The sequence below is a fragment of the Dipteris shenzhenensis genome, chromosome 7 (assembly GCF_047967505.1).
Source record: "Dipteris shenzhenensis isolate YYH24624 ecotype China chromosome 7, Dip_SZ_1.0, whole genome shotgun sequence".
NCBI classification, from domain to species: domain Eukaryota; kingdom Viridiplantae; phylum Streptophyta; class Polypodiopsida; order Gleicheniales; family Dipteridaceae; genus Dipteris; species Dipteris shenzhenensis.
In genome coordinates this window covers 53,898,405-53,917,501 of record NC_141602.1, presented here as the reverse complement: position 1 = coordinate 53,917,501, position 19,097 = coordinate 53,898,405, and the positions used below count along the sequence as shown (strand labels likewise).

The window sequence follows — 19,097 nt, the reverse complement described above, 5'->3', positions numbered from 1 at the left end:
CCAGAGCAGTCGTGAACTCACTGAAGGCTTTCTTAGTGATCAGGTCGTCATAGAGACCCTGATCATCCTCTCCCACTGGAGTGTAATCTAAGTCCTGCTCTCCCATAGCAAACTCGGGATTTGGAGCATCAGACATGGCTGAAATCTGATTTGATTGCAAACTGAGAGAAATAACTGACTGAAACGAAGCACGGAGGGAGATGGAGCAGAAGAAAACCGTCCCAGATAAATCTGACAGAAGAGATGCTGAAATTTGGAAGACCACGAGTCCTGGTGCCTCCCCGAATCTGCTAACCGGATGCGCAGTCTGCAATAGGAGCTGTGCGGACTGCTGACGTGGCCTGTACGGCTGCTGACGCAGGCCGTATGGTGGCTGCTGGTGCTGACGCAGCTGCTGTTCGGTACAGCAGCAGATACAAAAACAGGCAGGACAGTCCGTACAGGCTGTACGGCTGTCGCTGGAGCTGTACGGGCTGGTACGGCAGCTTCGGGAGGTGCGTAGGGCTATCGCAGGCAAGGGCGGATGCAGGAAAGCTGTTCGAACAGGGCGCAGGCTGAAGGGCGAGGCTGGCTGGCACAAATTTCGAGGTAGCTTCTCGAATCTTGGGGCTGCTTGTGGGTTGACTAGCACCCAGCCCCCACCTATATAGGGTGCAGGGCTGCCTGATTTGGAAGCTAGGCTTCCAAAAAAGGCTAAGCCCCTCCAGCTTTGGAGGGGTGCTTTTTCGAAAAAAGCACCTGAGCCCCTCCAACTTTGGAGGGGTGCTTTTTCGAAAAAAGCACCCTGTTTCAGCGCAGGCTGCTCGCAGCCCTAGGCGCAGGCTGTTCGCAGCCTGTTGCGCTGGCTGTGGACAGCCTTTTACACAGGCTGTCCCGCCACACTGCCTCGCCTACAGCGCCCCTTCCTAAGCTCCGCATCCCCTACTCCCTGGCTGTCTATTTCCTGCACTTCTCTCCTTCTTTTCTGCTCCCTCAAAACTTCTCTCTGTAGCCTTCAGAAATTTCGATTCTATTTCACTCCCCTTCTTCTTCCTTTTTCAGATATTTCTTCACCCCTTCTACCCCAGGTAGACAGCAAAAACGCAGCAGGAAATCTCGAATTTTAGGGCATACCTGGAAGAGAAATCCGTCAAATTTCTCGCATCAGAAGTTCCTACCTCAGGAGTTGGCTCTGATACCAACTGACACGTCCCAGCACTCCTGAAACCCCTGATCTGCAAAATAACCCCACACAACATCAGAACTGAGCAGGCTGCTCACCACCCAACCGTGACATCTACGGGATGTGATCCCGAATCAGAAGATGTCCCCCCGAGCCACGAGCTGAGCTACCGGAACGAACTCCCAATCAGATCCAAACCAGCCTGGTGTCCCATACCACCAGGTGGCGCTGTGAAGCCCTGGATCTGCCACTGGGCCTTGGGCTACGCTAAGATGCAGGCGCGCGTCCGCGACACAATCCAGGATCAGACCTAGCACCTGGGAACGAGACTTGCTCCCAACTGCACACTGAGAACTGAACCCCCTGGGCCTCTTTTATAGACTCGGGCCCCGGCGCCAAAAATAGCGAAGACCTATAAATAGTTCGTACCCTTGCCACTCAACCCGAGAATCAAGCCTGCCTAGCTCTAAGCCTCCCCAGGCTAACCTGAGCTAGTTCTGTGTAACTAGTACACGTCAGATACCAATCCGTGCACATGACAGTGTTGAAATGCATAAACACATCTGATTTTTTCTTTCCCAAGTGTAATTTGTGTAGCCATCTATAAATGTGACATAATATAGATAACCACCCGGAGCAAGGGTCCTCATGGGACCACAAACATCACTATGTATGAGCTGTAATTTCTGGACAGCTTGTACTGCACCATCCTTTTTAAAGGGAAATCTATGCATCTTACCGAGGATGCACCCTTCACAGGCATGAGGAGGAGGTGATTCCAAAGGAGGCAATGCATCAACCATAGCATGCTTCTGAAGTGTCATCAAACTGCCATAGCTCATGTGTCCATATTTAGCATGCCATAACTCCGCATTCTGCATGGTAGCAGTGGGAGCAAGTGCAAGATTGGATCTTTTTTAATAAACATCAAGCTGAAAAAGACCCCGATACAAAGTGCCAGACAACATCAAAGCATAATCATTTTCTTTGTCTTGGACTGCACACTTGGCATCTTCAAAGATGACCTGAAATCCTCTTTGATTGAGCGAGGACACTGAAAGTAAATTCTTCTTGATACCAAGCACATAAAGAACATCAGAAATTCTGAAATCTGTGCCATCTGTGGAGGTAAGTATAATGTCACCCACTCCACAGATTGAATAAGAAGAATTGTTTGCACAAGCCACCCTCTTTCCAGCGAGTGGTGCTTGCAGAGATGCAAAACGACTCTTTCTAGAAGTGATGTGCTTGGATGCACCACTATCAAAATACCATGTGTTCACTGTCTCATTTCACTGAAAGTGCATGCATCCTTCGAAGGGTCATAGCTGCAAGTCAGGAAAGCATTAGAGTCATCCTCAAGAGTGGCTATAGTATCTGAACCAGCCACTTGAAAATCTGAAATGCAAGACAAAAAGGCATAATCTTCTTCCACAAAGTTGGTTGTAGCATCCGCTCCTTCATGTGCACTAGTGGCTGATGCATCTGAGACAGCCATACCCGAATCCTTTTTCTTTTCCTTTTCTATTCTCTTCTTGCATTCACCAATATAGTGACCTGGCTTCTTGCAATAGTGACAAATACCCTTTCTCTTTGGCTTCTCTGCATCACCTTTAGCCTTGTGAGAGTGCTGTCCAGAATCAGCTTTATGCTGATGTGTAGGCTGATTTGCATGTTGCTTTTGCTATGCCCTTTCCCTTTGGGCTTGAATTTTGAAAGCATAGCCTGCTCGCCAGCCCGTGTAGCCATGTTCTTCTTGGTTTGCTCCTCCTGCAACAAGAGTCCTACCAACTGGTGAAAAGAGAGAGGATTGCTACCTCCCCTCAATGACAAATTCAGCGAGGTATCAAAACCGAAGCCTATGCCTACGCTCTACGCTCTGGTAAGCCTACGCTCTACGCTAAGCCTACGTCTACGCTCTGCTAAGCCTACGCTCTACACTCTACGCTAAGCCTATGCCCTACGCTCCCTACGCTCTACGCCTCCGCTCTACGCTCCGCTCTACGCTCCCTACACTCAGTCTCTACGCTCCCTACGCTCAGCCTTCCCTACGCTCTACGCCTCTCCTTCCTACGCTCAGCTTTCCCTCCCCACGCCCCCTACGCTCAGTCGACCCCTCTGCTCCGCTTAGCCTACCCCGCTCCGTTTAGCCTCCTCTCCTACGCTCTCCCTCCGCTCAGAGCCTACCTAGCCTGTAAGAAATCCTAGATTTACTATATTTATAAATGTGCCAAGGAACAGAAAGGAGACTGAAATAGCAGAGAACAAGGAATATTTGTATTGCTTGAGTGTCTGTAGTGTGTCATCCATACAGTTGGGCCTCTCTTATATAGAGAGTGAAGAGACACATGAAAAGGTGTGTACTCCAAAGTGTATGTGCATGAAGAGGTGTGTACCCCTTGTGAAGGGTGTGACCCTTGATGAGAGGGTACATTACAATGGGAGTGTCTCTTCAATAGAATGTCTCTTGTGAAGGGTTGTGCCTCATAGGAAGTGTCCCGTCGAAAGGGCATACCCTTCCATAAGTGTCCAGTCATCAAACCATCCATGAGTCTAAGATATAGAGAAAGGAATACGTCACAGATCGTGACATCCCCTCCCACTCAAAATAAGGCCCTGGTGGGGATAATGAAATGATGTAGAAAATATCACAGTAAGTTCTGAAAATACTACTGTAAAATGTCAGGGTATTGCTGTAAGTCTTCATCAGATTGCCAAGTAGCGTCGGAGTCGTCCAGATCTCGCCAAAGAACAAGGAATTCCGTGATAAGTCGATGTCGAGTCTCTCACTGATGATGGTCCAGAATACGCTCAAGAATAAGGAGAACATAATCGTCTTCGATTTCTGGGACATAATCACCTGCAGGAGGAACTGCTTCATCGCCTGGAATGAACATCTTTAGCCAAGAAATATGAAATGTCGGATGGATTTTACCCCATGATGGTGGTAATTCCAATTTGTAACTTAAAGGTGAATTTTTCTTGACGATTCGGAAAGGTCCATAGTATCTGGGTCGCAACTTAGGAAACACAGACTTAACCGTCTTATAGCGATGTGGGGCTACAAATAATAGCACCATGTCACCAGTGTCAAATTCTAGGTGACGTTTATGTTTGTTGGCAGACCGTTGATACCGCTCTTGCGCTTTTCGCTTATGATCCCTGACTTGGAGTAGAATGTCTTGCATTTCTTGAACCAGTTGATCAGCTAGGGCCACTCGATGTTGAAGTACAAAATTCGTTGGTACAATCAGAGTGTGTCCATAAGCTGCTTGGAATGGAGTCATTCTGGTGGCACTATGGAAAGAGTTATTATAGGCAAACTCAAGGAGTGGTAGATACTCTTCCCAAGGTGCTAGGCGTGACTGAATATAATGTCGGAGCATTTCTTCCAAAACTTGGTTGACTCTTTCAGTCTGGCCATCTGATTTTGGGTGGTAGGCTGAATTGAACAGTAGAGTTGTACCCAAAGATTCGAACAGTGAAATCCAAAAGTGACTGGTAAACTTAGGATCTCTGTCGGATACGATATTCTTGGGCAATCCATGGTGTTGGAAGATGTGTTGTATGAAGAGTTTGGCGATGTCCGGAGCCTGTGCACTTCTTTTGCAAGCAACAAAGTGTGCCATTTTGGACAATGGATCAACAATTACCATAATTTGAGTGTTACCTCGGGAGGATCGTGGTAGTGTGGTAATGAAATCCATGGAAATACTTTCCCACCTTTCAGTTGGAATTGGAAGAGGCTGAGTCCTGCTAGAAGTCGTCGGCTTGCTTTCATTTGTTGACAAGATAAGCAAGATGTAACCATTTTGATGACGTCGCTTTTCATCTGAGGCTAGTAGTATGTTGCACTGAGTAACCTATAAGTCTTGTTGATGCCTGGATGGGCAGCATAAGGAACTACATGATGCTCTTTTAACAAAAGACGTCGAACATCCTTGTCATGTGGTACACAGACGCGATCTTGATAATACAGAAGGTCGTGCGTATAAGAATAGGATGAGAAAATCTTCTGTTCGGAAGTCGAAGGTTGATCTTTTGAAAGAACTTGTACTGCTGTGCCGAAGTCTTTATCATTGAAATACTTCCCTTTGAATGAATTCGGAACATCCACAGATAATGTAGAGATTACCATAGCTGATGCTAGAGGTAACCTGCTGAGAGCCTCTACAACTACATTGCGTAGTCCTGGAATGTACTCAATGGTCATATGAAAGTTGGCCACAAACTCAACCCAGTGTGCTTGTCGAGCGTTCATGACTGGCTGAGTAAAGATATACTTTAGAGAGTGATGGTTTGTCTTGACCACTGAGTCGGCTCCCATGAGATAATGTTTCCAAGAGCAATAAGCATGTACAACGGCAAGAAACTTCTTATCATAAATCGGGTATCGGGTTTGGATATCGGAATGTTTATGGCTGTCAAAAGCAATAACTCTGCCTTCTTACATCAAGACTGCTCCTATAGCGATGTCGGAAGCGTCGATCATGACCTCAAATGGAAGGTTTGGGTCAGCAATAGCCATAACTGGTGTGGTAGTGAGTGCTTGCTTGAGTGGTTGGAAACTATACTCTGCTTCGGGAAGCCACTGAAAAACTGCTGTACTTTTCAATAATTCGGACATAGGAGCTGCGATTTCGAAAAACTGATAGACCTTTGTATGGTAGAAGTTTGCCAATTCGAGAAAAGAGCGGACATCATGAACATTCTTAGGAGTAGGCCAGTTTTGGATTACCTCGACCTTCTTGGGATCCACAGAGATGCCTTGAGCTGAAATAACATGTCCCAAATATTCGAGTTGGGTCTTGAAGAACTCACTCTTCTCAACATTGATGTAGAGAGAATTTGCGCTGAGAACTTCAAAAACTTGGTGAAGATGTTGTTTATGCTCATGTAGGGATGTGCTGAAAACGAGGATGTCATCGAGGTAAACGATGATGAACTTATCAAGGAAAGGCCTGAAGATGTCATTCATTAATGTCATGAATGTGGCCGGGGCATTGTTTAACCCAAAAGGCATGACTAAACATTCATAGTGTCCATACTTTGTTCGAAAAGCTGTCTTGTACTCATTGCCTTCTTGTATGCGAATTTGATGATAACCTGAACGAAGATCAATCTTTGAGAATTGTGTGATCGAAGAGATCATTGATGCGAGGCAATGGATACTTGTTTTTGATAGTGAGCTTGTTGAGGGCTCGGTAGTCAATGTAGAGGCTCATTGACTTATTCTTTTTTTCCACAAGTAGTACAGGAGATTCGAAAGGGTTGCGACTGGGCCGAATGTGACCTTTGTCGAGTAGTTCGGTCACCTGTCTTTGGATTTCTTCACTTTGAGTGTAAGAAACTCGATAAGGAGGTTTCGACGGTGGATTATTGTCGGGAATAAGTTCGATTGGGTGATCCACTGGTCGTCGAGGTGGTAATTGCTTTGGCAATTCCTGTGGAAAAATATCCAGGTAGGGCTGGAAAAAAGGTTGGTTGAGGTATTCAGGAGGATCCTTTGTTGGTGTTTCCTCTACTGCCGTAACCAACAGAAGTGAAGTCTTTACTTGACGTTTATGAACCCACTTCTTTACTTGTAGGGCAGAGGCAACTGGGGATGAAGGAGAGTCCCTAGAACTAGCTAGCTCAATAAGTTTTCCTTGGTGGACAAACTGGATAGTATGGCTGCGAAAACTGATTGATGGATCATAGTCGTAGAGCCATTGTTGTCCAAGTATGACATCGTACCGAGAAAGAGGCATGATGTCGAAGTTCAACTTGTCCGTAAAATGTTGGATGCGAAAAGACAAGTTTTTGATCCTGGTGTTGCACAAGAAGGTAGTTCCATTTGCGAGTTCAATCTGATAGTCCATGGGACTAGGACGGGTGATCAACCGAAGTTTGTCGACCATAGAACTAGCTAGGAAGTTATGAGAGTAGCCACTGTCGATGAGGATAGTGACCGTTGTTCCACAAATCGATCCTTGGACATTAAGTACTTGAGTGGCCAGGGAAGGTTCGGGGTTGCTGGCAAGGCTCATGTGGATGGTATTAGCCATTCAAACAGCTTTGCCTTTCTTGTCTTGTGTTGGGGTAGCTTCTTTTGTTTGGAAAGTGCTAGGTTCTATATTGGAATTTTGCTTTGGTCGCTTGGGACAATCGAACCATCTATGGTCGCCTGTAGAGATGGTACAAAGTCCTTTTGTGCTAGAGTTGTTCTTCTTGTCAGTGGCCGCACCTTTATGTTGGGATGACAGTGATGACTTTGTGAAGAAGAAGAGGCGCGATCCTTGGAGGAGTGCTTTTGTTCGGATCTAGCATACGATTTCTAAGACTCGTGGGGATCTTGAGACTGTCGCTGACCTTGATTACCCGAGTTTTTTCTAAACTTAGGGTTATCTTGAGGGCGAGTACCTTTGGCCATAGTAGAGTTTTGTGTTCTATTAGCACTCTACTTTCCTGTGTTTTGGAAATCTGTAATGCGCTCTGCATAAGCAATAGCGCCAGCTGTGGTGGTGATGTTTGCTTTGAGGACATCAATGCGTAACGAGGGGTACATTACCAATGTGGTGAACTGAGAGATGTAGGAAGATAGGGAGCCTGTTTGCTCCAACTGTTTGATTTTTGAACGTGCTTGGAAGTCTGCATTGGCAGGTATGAACTGCTTACGGAGCACGTGTTCAAAACGTTCCCAAGTTAACACACTTTTGTTATCCTTTAAGCGTCGTTGCCACCATAGGAAAGCTGTATCCTTGAGGAGGGAGGTTGCTAAGGCAATCTTTTTGCCTTCAGTGAGGTCAACAGTATCAAAGTACATGCGCAGTTTTGCGAGCCATTGGTTAACTGTTCGGCGATTTCGTTGACCAGTGTAGGCTTCCGGAAGTTTAATGTCAAGTCTTTTAGTTTTGGAAGCTTGGAGTAAGCGGTAGAGGGCACGGAGTTCAGTGTTTTCTACCTCAGGTGGGAACGAGTCCACATAGTTGTCTAGTGGCATCACGTCATCCTCTATATGTGTATTACTGCGAGAATCTTGGAGTTGTTGGACTTTCGGGACCAAGTCGGAGATGCTGTCTTGAAGTTGAGAAATTTGAAGTTGAAGTAGTGCTTCCCCTTGTAAGTTGACTTCAGGGGTCTTTTTGGACTTGAGTCGCTTATCTCAGGAGAGACTGCACGCGAGCGTTGCGACATATCGGGGGTCCCTATGAGAAAAGCACGAACTTGCGCTGTAGTTTGTACCATTCTTGGAAGAAAATCGGGGCTGCTCCCTGAGGTTGCTCATGTTGGAGGGGGCAGGTGAGGCAGGATGGAACCACCTATGGAAATCTGGTAAAGGAGGTCCTATCTAAGGTAACAATGGTGATGCCGAAGTGGGTGTTACTGCTCGTGAGAGTACAGGGGTAGGTTGTAGAGTCAACGGATCTGAGAAGGGATAAGGAGTTGCTGTTGGGAGTGGAGGATATCTAGGAGAAGGAGTGCCTTCAGAGTGTAAATACTGTCTTGGGGAAGGTAAAACCTGTGTAGGAGGATATCTGGGAGCTGAAAGAGGTGGAGAGTACCCTGGAGATGTTGAAGCTGAGGGGTAAAAGTCTCTCCAAAGATGGACAGCAAACTTGTGAGGAATATCGGGTTCTGGGTATCTACGTGTCTCGTGGAACACAACCTGGACTGTGCTGAGGAAGTAATGTAATTGAGGTGCCTCACGCAAAAGGTATAGGATTAGGTCCAAGTCACTTGAAGGGCACGTGAAACAGAAGACCCATGATGCAAAAGCTCCAAAAATGGGCTGGTTGTGCAATCTGAACACGATATTGTGTGGTAGATGATGCCTGAGGTGTCCTTGAAGGGACTGGGGAATTACCAGGGGTTTCCATGCTTTAAGGAGGAGGCTTTCATTTGCTGTAATTTGATAATGAGCGTCAAATAACAATACGAAAGAGAATCCTTAGAAATAGATTGGAAAGAGTCCACCTGGCATAGATTAGATCTGCCAATTATTTGCGTAGAAAAGGCCTGCAGATCACTGTCCGGAGGTCCATGTTGCTGTCCTTGCAAGTCCACGTGGATGTGTGAACAAGAAAGAGGTACCTGGCGAGATTTTCGAGCCAGATGGACGTTGGCAGAGGCGTTTTTCAGATTGCGTGAGATCTGGCGCACTTCTCCTGCGTTGAAATCCGTGGCCTGATTAAAGTGGCCTGCGTTGAAACCTGTGGGGTAATAGAAGCAGGACCAGGCCTGGCTAGACGGAAATAGAGGGCAGCAAAGAGCCGCTGTTCACAGGCTAAAAGTGGCGTGATGAGCAGCAGGGGCCAGGCTAGTTTGATTCGAGCAAGGGCTGCTGGTCACAGATAATCATGGCGATGAACCAACAAGAACTGGCTGCTGTAGAACGATCTAGCGTATACCAGATGGAAGCCTGAATGAAAGTGCAGCCTGCTTGAAAAGGAGAAGGCAGAAATCACGTACGGCTGTTTTGGAGCGGAATAGACTGACGTGAAATCGCGATTGAATTTCGCCCTTTTTCCTTGCTGGTTGGTAGTTGCCAAAAAATTAAAACGTGGGTTTAATGAACCCTTGGGTAGTCTAGGGTTTGGCCTTGGGTGTAGGGCTGGTTGCCCTTTTTAGGTCCTCTAGGTACCCTTTTGTAAGCTGGTGCTTTGTGCCAAAGGGTGTGCCTATTCTAAGGGGTGTGACCCTTGGAATAGGTGTACCTTTTTATGAAGGGGTGTGACCCTGTTTTAAAAAGGGGTGTCCCCACACGAAAATATGTCCTTTTTTCCAGGATGGGGTGTGTCCCTTGGGTGAGGAGTCAAAACTCTTCATCAAAAGGTACGTTCGATGGTGAAAAAGGTGCGTCCCTTGGTTTGTCCCAAGCACATCAAAAGACACGATTTTTGTCGTGTCCATTCACATCAACTCCTGATGTGGGGGAGATGGAGAGGCCATTGATGACTTTAGGTGGGGTTGGCGCTAAAAATTTTTACGCTCATTCTCTCCATCTCTTCCATGCACAATGTGCGCGGATATCCTTCTAGTGGAAAGAGATATATCACATAGGCGCTAGAAGGTGGGGGGCATTTCCTACAGGCAGGAACGAAATTTGTCATTGCATATGGGATTAACCTCCTAGCCTCGATCTTAGCAAAGCTTTTTAATGAAGCTGTTTGTTAGGGGTTTCCACACACTTGGACCATTAACACTATCTCACCCATCCACAAGGCAGGCCCGATTCCGGCGCAATTATGGAACCATGGATCACATTCTCATGCTCAGATGTATCATTGAGGAGGCGAGGTCACGGAAACAGAGGCTTTATTGTTGCTTTGTGGATTTTCGCAAGGCATTTGACACGGTTATGAGAGCCCGTCTCATACGGCACCTACAAGACTTGGGTTATGACCAAGAGATCATTTGGGCTGTCATGGCACTTTACGAGAGAGTTTCAGGCAGAGTTCGGGCAGGATCTAGGTGGACAGACGAGATCATGAGCACCATCGGGTCAAACAAGGGTGTCCTTTGACGCCTACCTTGTTTGGCCTCTACATTGACGAGCTTGAGACAATGATGTAGACATAGGGGGGTGTAGGTTGCTCTCTTGCGGGCACGTTGATCCATATTTTGCTCTACGTAGATGACGTGGCTTTCTTGTCTTCCTCAGCAGAGAGGCTCCAGAGACACCTAGATGCACTACAGTCCTTTTGTGAGTCTCATGATTTGAAGGTCAACTTGGGTAAAACCAAGGTCATGATCTTCAATACATCTCGAGCCATCATGCATCAGGAGTAGTTCACATTTGAGGGGTCAGCTGTTGAGATAGTTTCATCATACACTTATCTTGGGGTTATCTTCTCCGACCTAGCTTCACTATGAGACCCGTGATGCAGGCACGTTGAGCAGAGAGTATGCTTCACTGGCCAGACTAGAGAGGCAGTGCTTTTGCTCGCACTTTCAGGATCCACACACCAAGGGGTTGCCTTTTGACTCCTTGGTTTGCCCAATGGGTATGTATGGCAGTCCTTGTTGAGGGCCAGACTTGTCGGATACAGAGTGGGCTCCGCTCGTGTCGAGCGGCTACAAGTTGTCATGTTATCACGGATGATTCGTGGTAAGCCATCCGTTCTTCACCAGATTATTCAAGCTGAGTTTGGGTCACTCCCTTTACAGCTAGATGCTGCATTTTAGGTCATCACGTATGTGTACCGAGTTAGGGAATATGGGGATTATACCTTGGGGCGTAGCAGGCTACCATGGATAGCTCTATCCTCTTCTATGGCACTTGGAGCAGACCAGAGGTGCTGGTATGCACGTACAGAGAGATGGTTTGAGCGACTGGGGCTCCACATGGATAGATTACCTGCCTTCTAGTACAGCATGGATGCTCCGTTTTCTCCCCTCCTATCACACAAGGTCAACCAGGTTATGCGTGAGGATCTACTACAGCTACACACATTTCGGACCTGGTTGGGACCGAGTTAACTCCGAGTGAAGCTTAGTTTCTATAGAGATCACTTCTTACATATCACAGCGGAGGGTTCATTAATCCACCAGGATATACGCAGATTCACCTACCCCACTCGCTGAGGATCTCTCTTGGGCAGTTTTGGATCTCTTCACACAGACTTCGCATCGAGAGCAGCAGAGAAGAGCGACTACCTAGGGAGAGGCGCATATGCATAGTGTGACATGCAAGAGGTTGAGACAGAGGAGCATTTCATCTTCAGGTGTCCTGTGTACTATGAGATCTGAGGGCGTTTCCATTGCCTCTTCAGAAATAGTTGTGGGATTTTGGCCCGTTTTCTCTCCTACCCAAACCAGCGGTGTTTGACAGGTTTCATTTATGAGGCACTTGGACACCGCGAGAGGATACTCCGAGCACGGAGACAGGAGCAGACTTCTTCCTTAGTTGATCCCTCTCATAGCTCTATTACGGAGTTCTTTCAGCTAGATCACATGGACCCCCACGAGATGAGGCCTCCACATGATCGTGACCCGGAGCATGTGACCCGACAGCTCAGATAGAAGGTTGACACACAAATCACACTTGGAGACATCCCCTCCTTGTTTAGAGTCGGAGCCCAACCGACGGGGGTCACAGTAGCCCTGGTCAGAGGTAGAGCTACGACCAATAGACGTGCCAAGACTGCAGCTCTGAGTGGCCGACAACACTCTATTGCCGACTTCATGCCTCCACTGCCTCATCCATCCTGACATCTTGTTGTTGCCGATGATGATGATGCTGAGATTGATATATAGTCAACCATCGACATTACTATGTTGTACTTAGGACTTAGTACTGTTGTTGGAAAGGTCACCTCCCCATCTGTAAGCCCCCAAATGAGGAGAGCGTGGGGGAGGGAGACCTAGGGCAGAAGATGCCCAGAGAAGAGAAAAAGAGGGGGCTGCCACATGGGCAGCACCTCACAAGAGAAGGAGGCTGCAACAGATGGCATGAACTACAGTGTAGATGGCAGGGCATCCAAGTGATGGAGCGGGCCTGCAAGTGGGCAGATCAGAGTGGCACAGCAGAGGCGGGCAGACCAGCACATGGGTCGGCCAGGAGAGAGGCTGGTTGGGCTGCTTTAAGGCAGCCAACCAGGCCTTATATAGGGCTGACCTAGGGGCTGGGCCCTTGCCTAGATTGGAGGGCCAAAGGCCCTAAAAGTGTGGGCCATAAAGGCCTAGTTTTGTGAGCCCTTAAAGGGCTGGACCAGCAGCAGACTGGTCGGCTTTCTCAGCAGGCCTTAGGGCCTATATAAGGAGAGGCTCTTGGCCTCATTTAATATCCAGCATAGCCAGCAGTTCCAGGGCAGAAAGGAGCAGCAGGAAGCCTACTCTCTGGGCCTATCTACAGGAGGTGAGAGAGTGCAGCAGGTGCTGCAGACTTAGCTCTAGGGAGAGGCTGGGGACCTTGGCTGTCTTCTAGGGCAGCAAGGTGCTGAGATCATCAAACCTTTTGGAGTAGCCATTCACAGGTTGGAGCAGTGGAACAGGGACCTGTGTGCTGCAGACAAAGCTTGGCAGGGGCTGCCCACCTAGGCTGATTCACAGGCAGTAAGGTGGAGAAGAACACACTGGAAGAAAAGTCTACAGACGCTCGAGGTGGAGCACGCGGACTCGAGTCTAGAGATAACTGGCTGATAGGAGGAGGACCTTGTGGTAAGATCAGAGGACCACACCATTGGTGGGACTGTGGATCTATATCTTTTGTATTGTGTCCATAGTTTTGGACGGAAATATATTTTTGGTGGTTTCTCTATCTGGCTGGTTCATTGTCTATTGATGAGTCTGCACATCTAATCTACGTGACGCACATTAAGTAAAGAAGTTTGTGATTCCACACCTCACACGCACACTGTGTGGGCTCCTGGGCATTATTGTAAGTCTTCCGCTGTGCATACCCTCTGTTGGGTCATTTTCTAACATGGTATCAGAGCCCAAGTAGGAGGCTCACAAGTGTGGGAGCCTGAAGGTAGGGACCTTGCTGAAGGACGACCATGATTCAGAAGCTCTAGGGAATCAACTTCCACGACTGGAGGATTGTGCCCTTGCGAGAAGAAGGGTGACTCAGGTTCAGTCAGGTACACTTGAAGTTCACGGCAGGTTATCTGGAGATGTACTTTTGTTGCAGACCTTGCCAAAGGAAGGACGGGTTGAAACAGACCCTCAGAGCATGGTGCCTGGAAGACTCCAGGTTGTTCACTCATTGTGAGGGGGACAACTGGAAGATCGTGGAGGCTGGGTTGCTCGAGTTCCAAGGCGGGAACGTGACTGAAGGAGGTGGTGCAAGGAGGTGCTACCAAAGATGGACCTGTGTACCAAGATGGTGTGCGGAAGTGGAACCGGACTTGGTGGAGCAAGAGCCACTGGATGAAAAGCCAAGAAAATATTTTGACACCGAAAAGTTCCAGAGGACTACGACCAGGGAGTTAGTGGAGCATCTTCATCGATGTGTTGGCATTGGGCCGAGATGTGTTGGTGAGAGGGGGTGTTGGAAAGGTCACCTCCCCATCTGTAAGCCCCCAAATGAGGAGAGCGTGGGGGAGGGAGACCTAGGGCAGAAGATGCCCAAAGAAGAGAGAGAGAGGGGGCTGCCACATGGGCAGCACCTCACAAGAGAAGAAGGCTGCAACAGATGGCACGAAGTGCAACAGGTGCCGCAGACTTAGCTCTAGGGAGAGGCTGGAACTTGGCTGTCTTCTAGGGCAGCAAGGTGCTGAGATCATCATACCTTCTGGAGCTGCCATTCACAAGCAGGTTGGAGCAGTGGAATAGGGACTTGTGTGCTGCAGACAAAGCTTGGCAGGGGCTGCCCACCTAGGCTGATTCACAGGCACTAAGGTGGAGAAGAACACATTGGACGGACAGTCTACAGATGCTCGAGGTGGAGCACGTGGACTTGAGTCTAGAGATAATTGGCTGATAGGAGAAGGACCTTGTGGTAAGATCAGAGGACCACACCATTGGTGGGACTTTGGATCTATATCTTTTGTATTGTGTCCATAGTTTTGGACGGAAATATATTTTTGGTGGTTTCTCTATCTGGCTAGTTCATTGTCTATTGATGAGTCTGCACATCTAATCTATGTGATGCACATTAAGTAAAGAAGTTTGTGATTCCACACCTAAAGAAGTTTGTGATTCCACACCTCACACGCACACTGTGTGAGCTCCTGGGCATTACTATAAGTCTTCCGCTGTGCGTACCCTCTGTTGGGTTATTTTCTAACAACTGTCACTCTGCATTTTTGCATTTTGCATTGGTATGGATGCTCGTTTGGTAGCTCTGCTACCACAGCTTGTTGTATCATGATTTTCACAGTCTCATGGACCCATCGGTCTTCTGAAGACACTAATAAATTTTCTTTCTTTCTTTCTCTCAAATCTTGAAGCTTGGTGAGGTGAGCATTCATGGAATCACCCTCATCCATATGTGTGTGAGATAGCTCTCTCTTCAGGAAAGAGACCCGGGCATGGTTTCTAGCTGCAAACTTGCTCTCCAAAATATCCCAAGCTGCCTTCGAGGTCTTGCAAGACCGAATGTATGGAATGATAAACCTTTTGATAGAAAGGGAAATAACTGAAAGAGCTTGTGCATCACGTGAATCCCACCTTTTCCGTTCATGTGTGGGAGGCACCAAAGCAGTAGCTGCTGCACCGAACACATGTTTTGCACCTTGTGCTTGACCTCCACCCCTTCCTCCACCTTTTTGAGGAGGAGTGGCAGGCGCAACCACAGTCTCTGGCCTTGTCTCATCTCTGTTGACACAATTCCATAGATGTTTGCCAACTAAGATATTGCGAACCATAAAGCTCCATAAGGAGTAGTTTGTGCCATCCAACTTATGTGAGGACACCAAAAACCTCATTAGGGTTGTTTTGAGCCATATCTGCCAGATAAAACAAAAATTGCAGCAAAACTAACAAGTTAAATCCCTTCTTGGGATCAAAGATGCACAACCAAAGTGTACACAAAAATCCACTCAAAATGACAGCTTGCTGTCACAGCCTATCAAAGGCTTTAAATGCACCAGAATGCTCTGCATATACCCAAAATCTGCCAAACCTGTTTGCAAAAAAATGGCAAATGTCTGCAACGTGACTGAATGTGAGTCCAAAATTGCATGCAAAAATCCCGAAGTGACTGTCCACTGCCAATCGCATCTGAAATGCAAAAGCCCCAAATTCTTGGGGGAAATTGCAATTGAAAGAGGGCAAATTTTTGATAACCCCCAAAATTTGCAATTATCTGCAAAAGCCCCAAATTTTTAAAATGTCCAATGCTCAAATCTGCCTTCAAAAAATTGCCTGAATCCAAGCCAGTCAATGATTGATTCCCAAATGCTTCGAATCTTGAAATGCACCTGCTACAGAAAAGAGCTGTACGGACAAAGCTGTACAACGGTATTGTAGTGTAGGAAACAGTTGTACAGACAGCAGGTAGGCGGGTGCACAGGACCGTACGGCAATGTACGATTGTCAATGCATGTACGGATATCAGTGCATAGGTACGGATGTCAGCGCAGGTACGACTGGGCTGTACGGCAGCACAGTATGGGAGAGTACGGACAATCTGACGTAGGCGTTGTACGGACTGGCGACACAGACGATGTACGAAAAAAATTGACGTTGTACGGACGAGTTGCTGACTGAACAGCTCACAGGCTGTGTACGGACGACGGGTTGGAGCTGTGTGGGGTGGAAAGGGATACAAGAGCTTAGCTGCTCTGATACCAAATGTGAGAAAGAAAGAGAGAAGCAGACAAACTGGGAGCAAGTGCTGGAGAGCCAAAACGTGGAAGATGCAATAGATAAGATTAGCTACAAAGTAGTGTGGAGGTGGTTTTGTCTAAGTGACAAAGCCACACTAACCCACTAATTGTGGTTAGGGGGAAAACCTCTAGTGAGGGAAAAGTGCCCCTAACTCACTTGTGGATTACATTGGTCACTGCCTAGAGTTATGGCAATAATTCTAACAGAGCCAACGTGGAACGCTATTACTTGGATGTGACTTGTCGGTATGATGTTTGTATCTGGGTTAACTTCTGGGGTGTGGAGATGGAGAGGTGGGCTCTATGGATGCTAGCGAAGTGCACCCGATTTTCTTTTCTTTAATGGGCTATATGGAGAGGTGGGCTATGTGGATGCTAGTGAAGCATACCCGTGTGTCTTTTCTTTGATGGGATTGCTTTATATGTGACACAGTCTGAAGGGTGGTTTACTGGCTCAAGATGTTTAAGGATCTTTTCTAGATGGTGAAAATTTCCTAGGGATTTGGAAAGAGGGTTCTAAGCTCCAAACCTTATGGCAATTAATTTCTCCCAAGACCCTTCTAGTTTGTTGAGATATATTGTTATGGGTTCTCTAGAAGGAGGGTGTGGGTTCTAATATGGCAGATGGGACTAGGATTTGGTTGTTAGTAAGTAAGATTGTACGAGGAGGATTATTTGATGTGGTCATTGCAATACAAAAAGAGGGGGAAATCCTGTAACTTTTGCTAGGAAGCAGACAATTTTGGGACAATTGAGAGTGTGGGAGTGTTTGGGGACAAATATCTCATAGAGGTTGCTCATAATTTGATTAGACATGCTTGAACTTCAGGTGCAACTGTACTACACTGAGCTGCAGGCTGACTGTTTCGAAGGTGCCACGAGGAGGTAGGAGAACTGTCCTGTAGTCACAGGGGTTCATATCTAGGCAGCACCTTGCTGCTGGATGGTACGATTACCATGGATTGGACGTGGTATGATATTGGGACCCTATTACCTATGGGTCAAAATAAGTAAAAGGGGTAGGAATGGCCCCTTAGGTGCTAAGGAATACGATAATCCCATATATAATGATGGCCTCTATGGGCCTTAGATATAAATTAGACTACAAGCCCCTCTGAGTAATCTTGGGAGCTCAGAGGCGGCATAACATGGCTAGAGGGTGGGGTGTGGGCCTCCATACCGAATGCTTCAATTTCTGATGCTTCTGCTGATCCCTTGGTCTTCCCAAGTCAACATATTTGGACCCTGGGACATAACAGCTTTCCAGTAGTTGAAGTTTCCTTTTCAGAGTGTTCACATGCACCATTCACGTTTTCACTTTTTTGTTGTTTCTTTACAGGGAGTCCCTTAACAAGCAGTTGGAGGAGAGAAAACTTGAGTTGGAATCATTTGCTCAGAATGGAAGAGAAGAGCTACAAACAAAGTTGAAGCAAGTGAAAGATACACGTCAGCAAATCAAGGATGTAAATAGCAAAATAAAACAAAGGTGCCCTACCAGTTCTATCAATATGGCTTGGGCAGGTTAACATTCAGATTGTTCATGGAAAAAGCATGTTAAGATGTCTTCCCTCATACCAAGTTAAGGACAGTGATGTAGGTTTTGAAGTTAAACTCTTTATTGGAGTAATCTCTGAATGAGGTTGATCATCTAAATTTATGGCACTTCAAATAGAGGTGATTACCTTGAATAGTACCTGTTTGTTTTTTGCATGACAGAGAAGAGCAGCTTGCTGTTTTGTCTATGGAGCTAGAAAATTCTGCCAAAGGACCCTCAAGGAATACTTACGTTAGGCGTATCACAGAGTTGATCAAGAACAGCAAAAAGCAAGATGATGACATTTCCCGCATCATTCATGAGATCCGTGATTTGCAACGTGAGAGCAATGCCAATCAGGGGCGTCTACGACGGACACATGCTCTGGTTGATGAGCTCATATTTAGGTGAAGACCTTGCATCGTCTTTAGATGCTCTCATCTGATTTTTTGTTGTTGTATTGTCAGGGTTCAATCAGCAAGAATTGGGCTACGCAATGCCAGGTATCCTGATATCAATTGACTGGTGGGTTGTGCAGGGATGCAAAAAAAGATCCTGGTTATCGCCAGGCGTATAGGCTATTAAGCAGCATTCATGAAAATTTTGCTGACTGCTATGAGAAGGTTTTTACAACTGATAAAGTACGTCGAGAAATTTCTGAACTACAGGCAACGTTGGAGACATTAGAAAAATGGCCAGTGGATCTGAAGAAAGTCCAAGCCGATGTTGATGCTATAGTGGCGGAAAATCAGTCTCTAGAGAAAAATCTACAGTTAAATGGGAAGTCCCAGTAAATTGTCCTAAAATCAAATAAATTTTTTGTATGTATTTAGTCTGCAGTCTCTTGTAGCCCAATTTGTGCAAACTGCTTAATCATTCATGATGTTGCATGAACATGAACTGTGAATGTATAATTATTTTAGTTTATAAATTGGCTAATTGGTGATACATTTTTTGAAGTACAAACGCCATTATTTTCCCAATCTAGCTGGCCCTTTATTAAAAGTGGATTTCTATGGTTAACAAACGTGAAAAAAGGGGTTACAAAGATTGCCATAGTTGAATCTTTTAAGCTTACAAAGGGATCTGGCTAGTAGGCTAACTCTGACTTGCTACTCCGATTCATTTTGGATGTTATTGATGTGTG

General features: G+C 46.6%; 1 protein-coding gene across 1 annotated transcript in view; it reads left to right on the top strand.

The window, feature by feature from the left end:
• Window positions 1–18,890, top strand: part of LOC147900504 (coiled-coil protein) — a 53,610-nt gene extending 34,720 nt beyond the window's left edge. Inside the window, exons 4-6 of the mRNA XM_087377528.1 lie at window positions 17,756–17,902; window positions 18,133–18,357; window positions 18,489–18,890. Coding sequence (XP_087233654.1) covers window positions 17,756–17,902; window positions 18,133–18,357; window positions 18,489–18,744 — 628 coding nt within the window. The 3' untranslated portion in view covers window positions 18,745–18,890. The remainder of the gene's footprint in view (window positions 1–17,755; window positions 17,903–18,132; window positions 18,358–18,488) is intronic.
• Window positions 18,891–19,097: the final 207 nt, after the last annotated feature.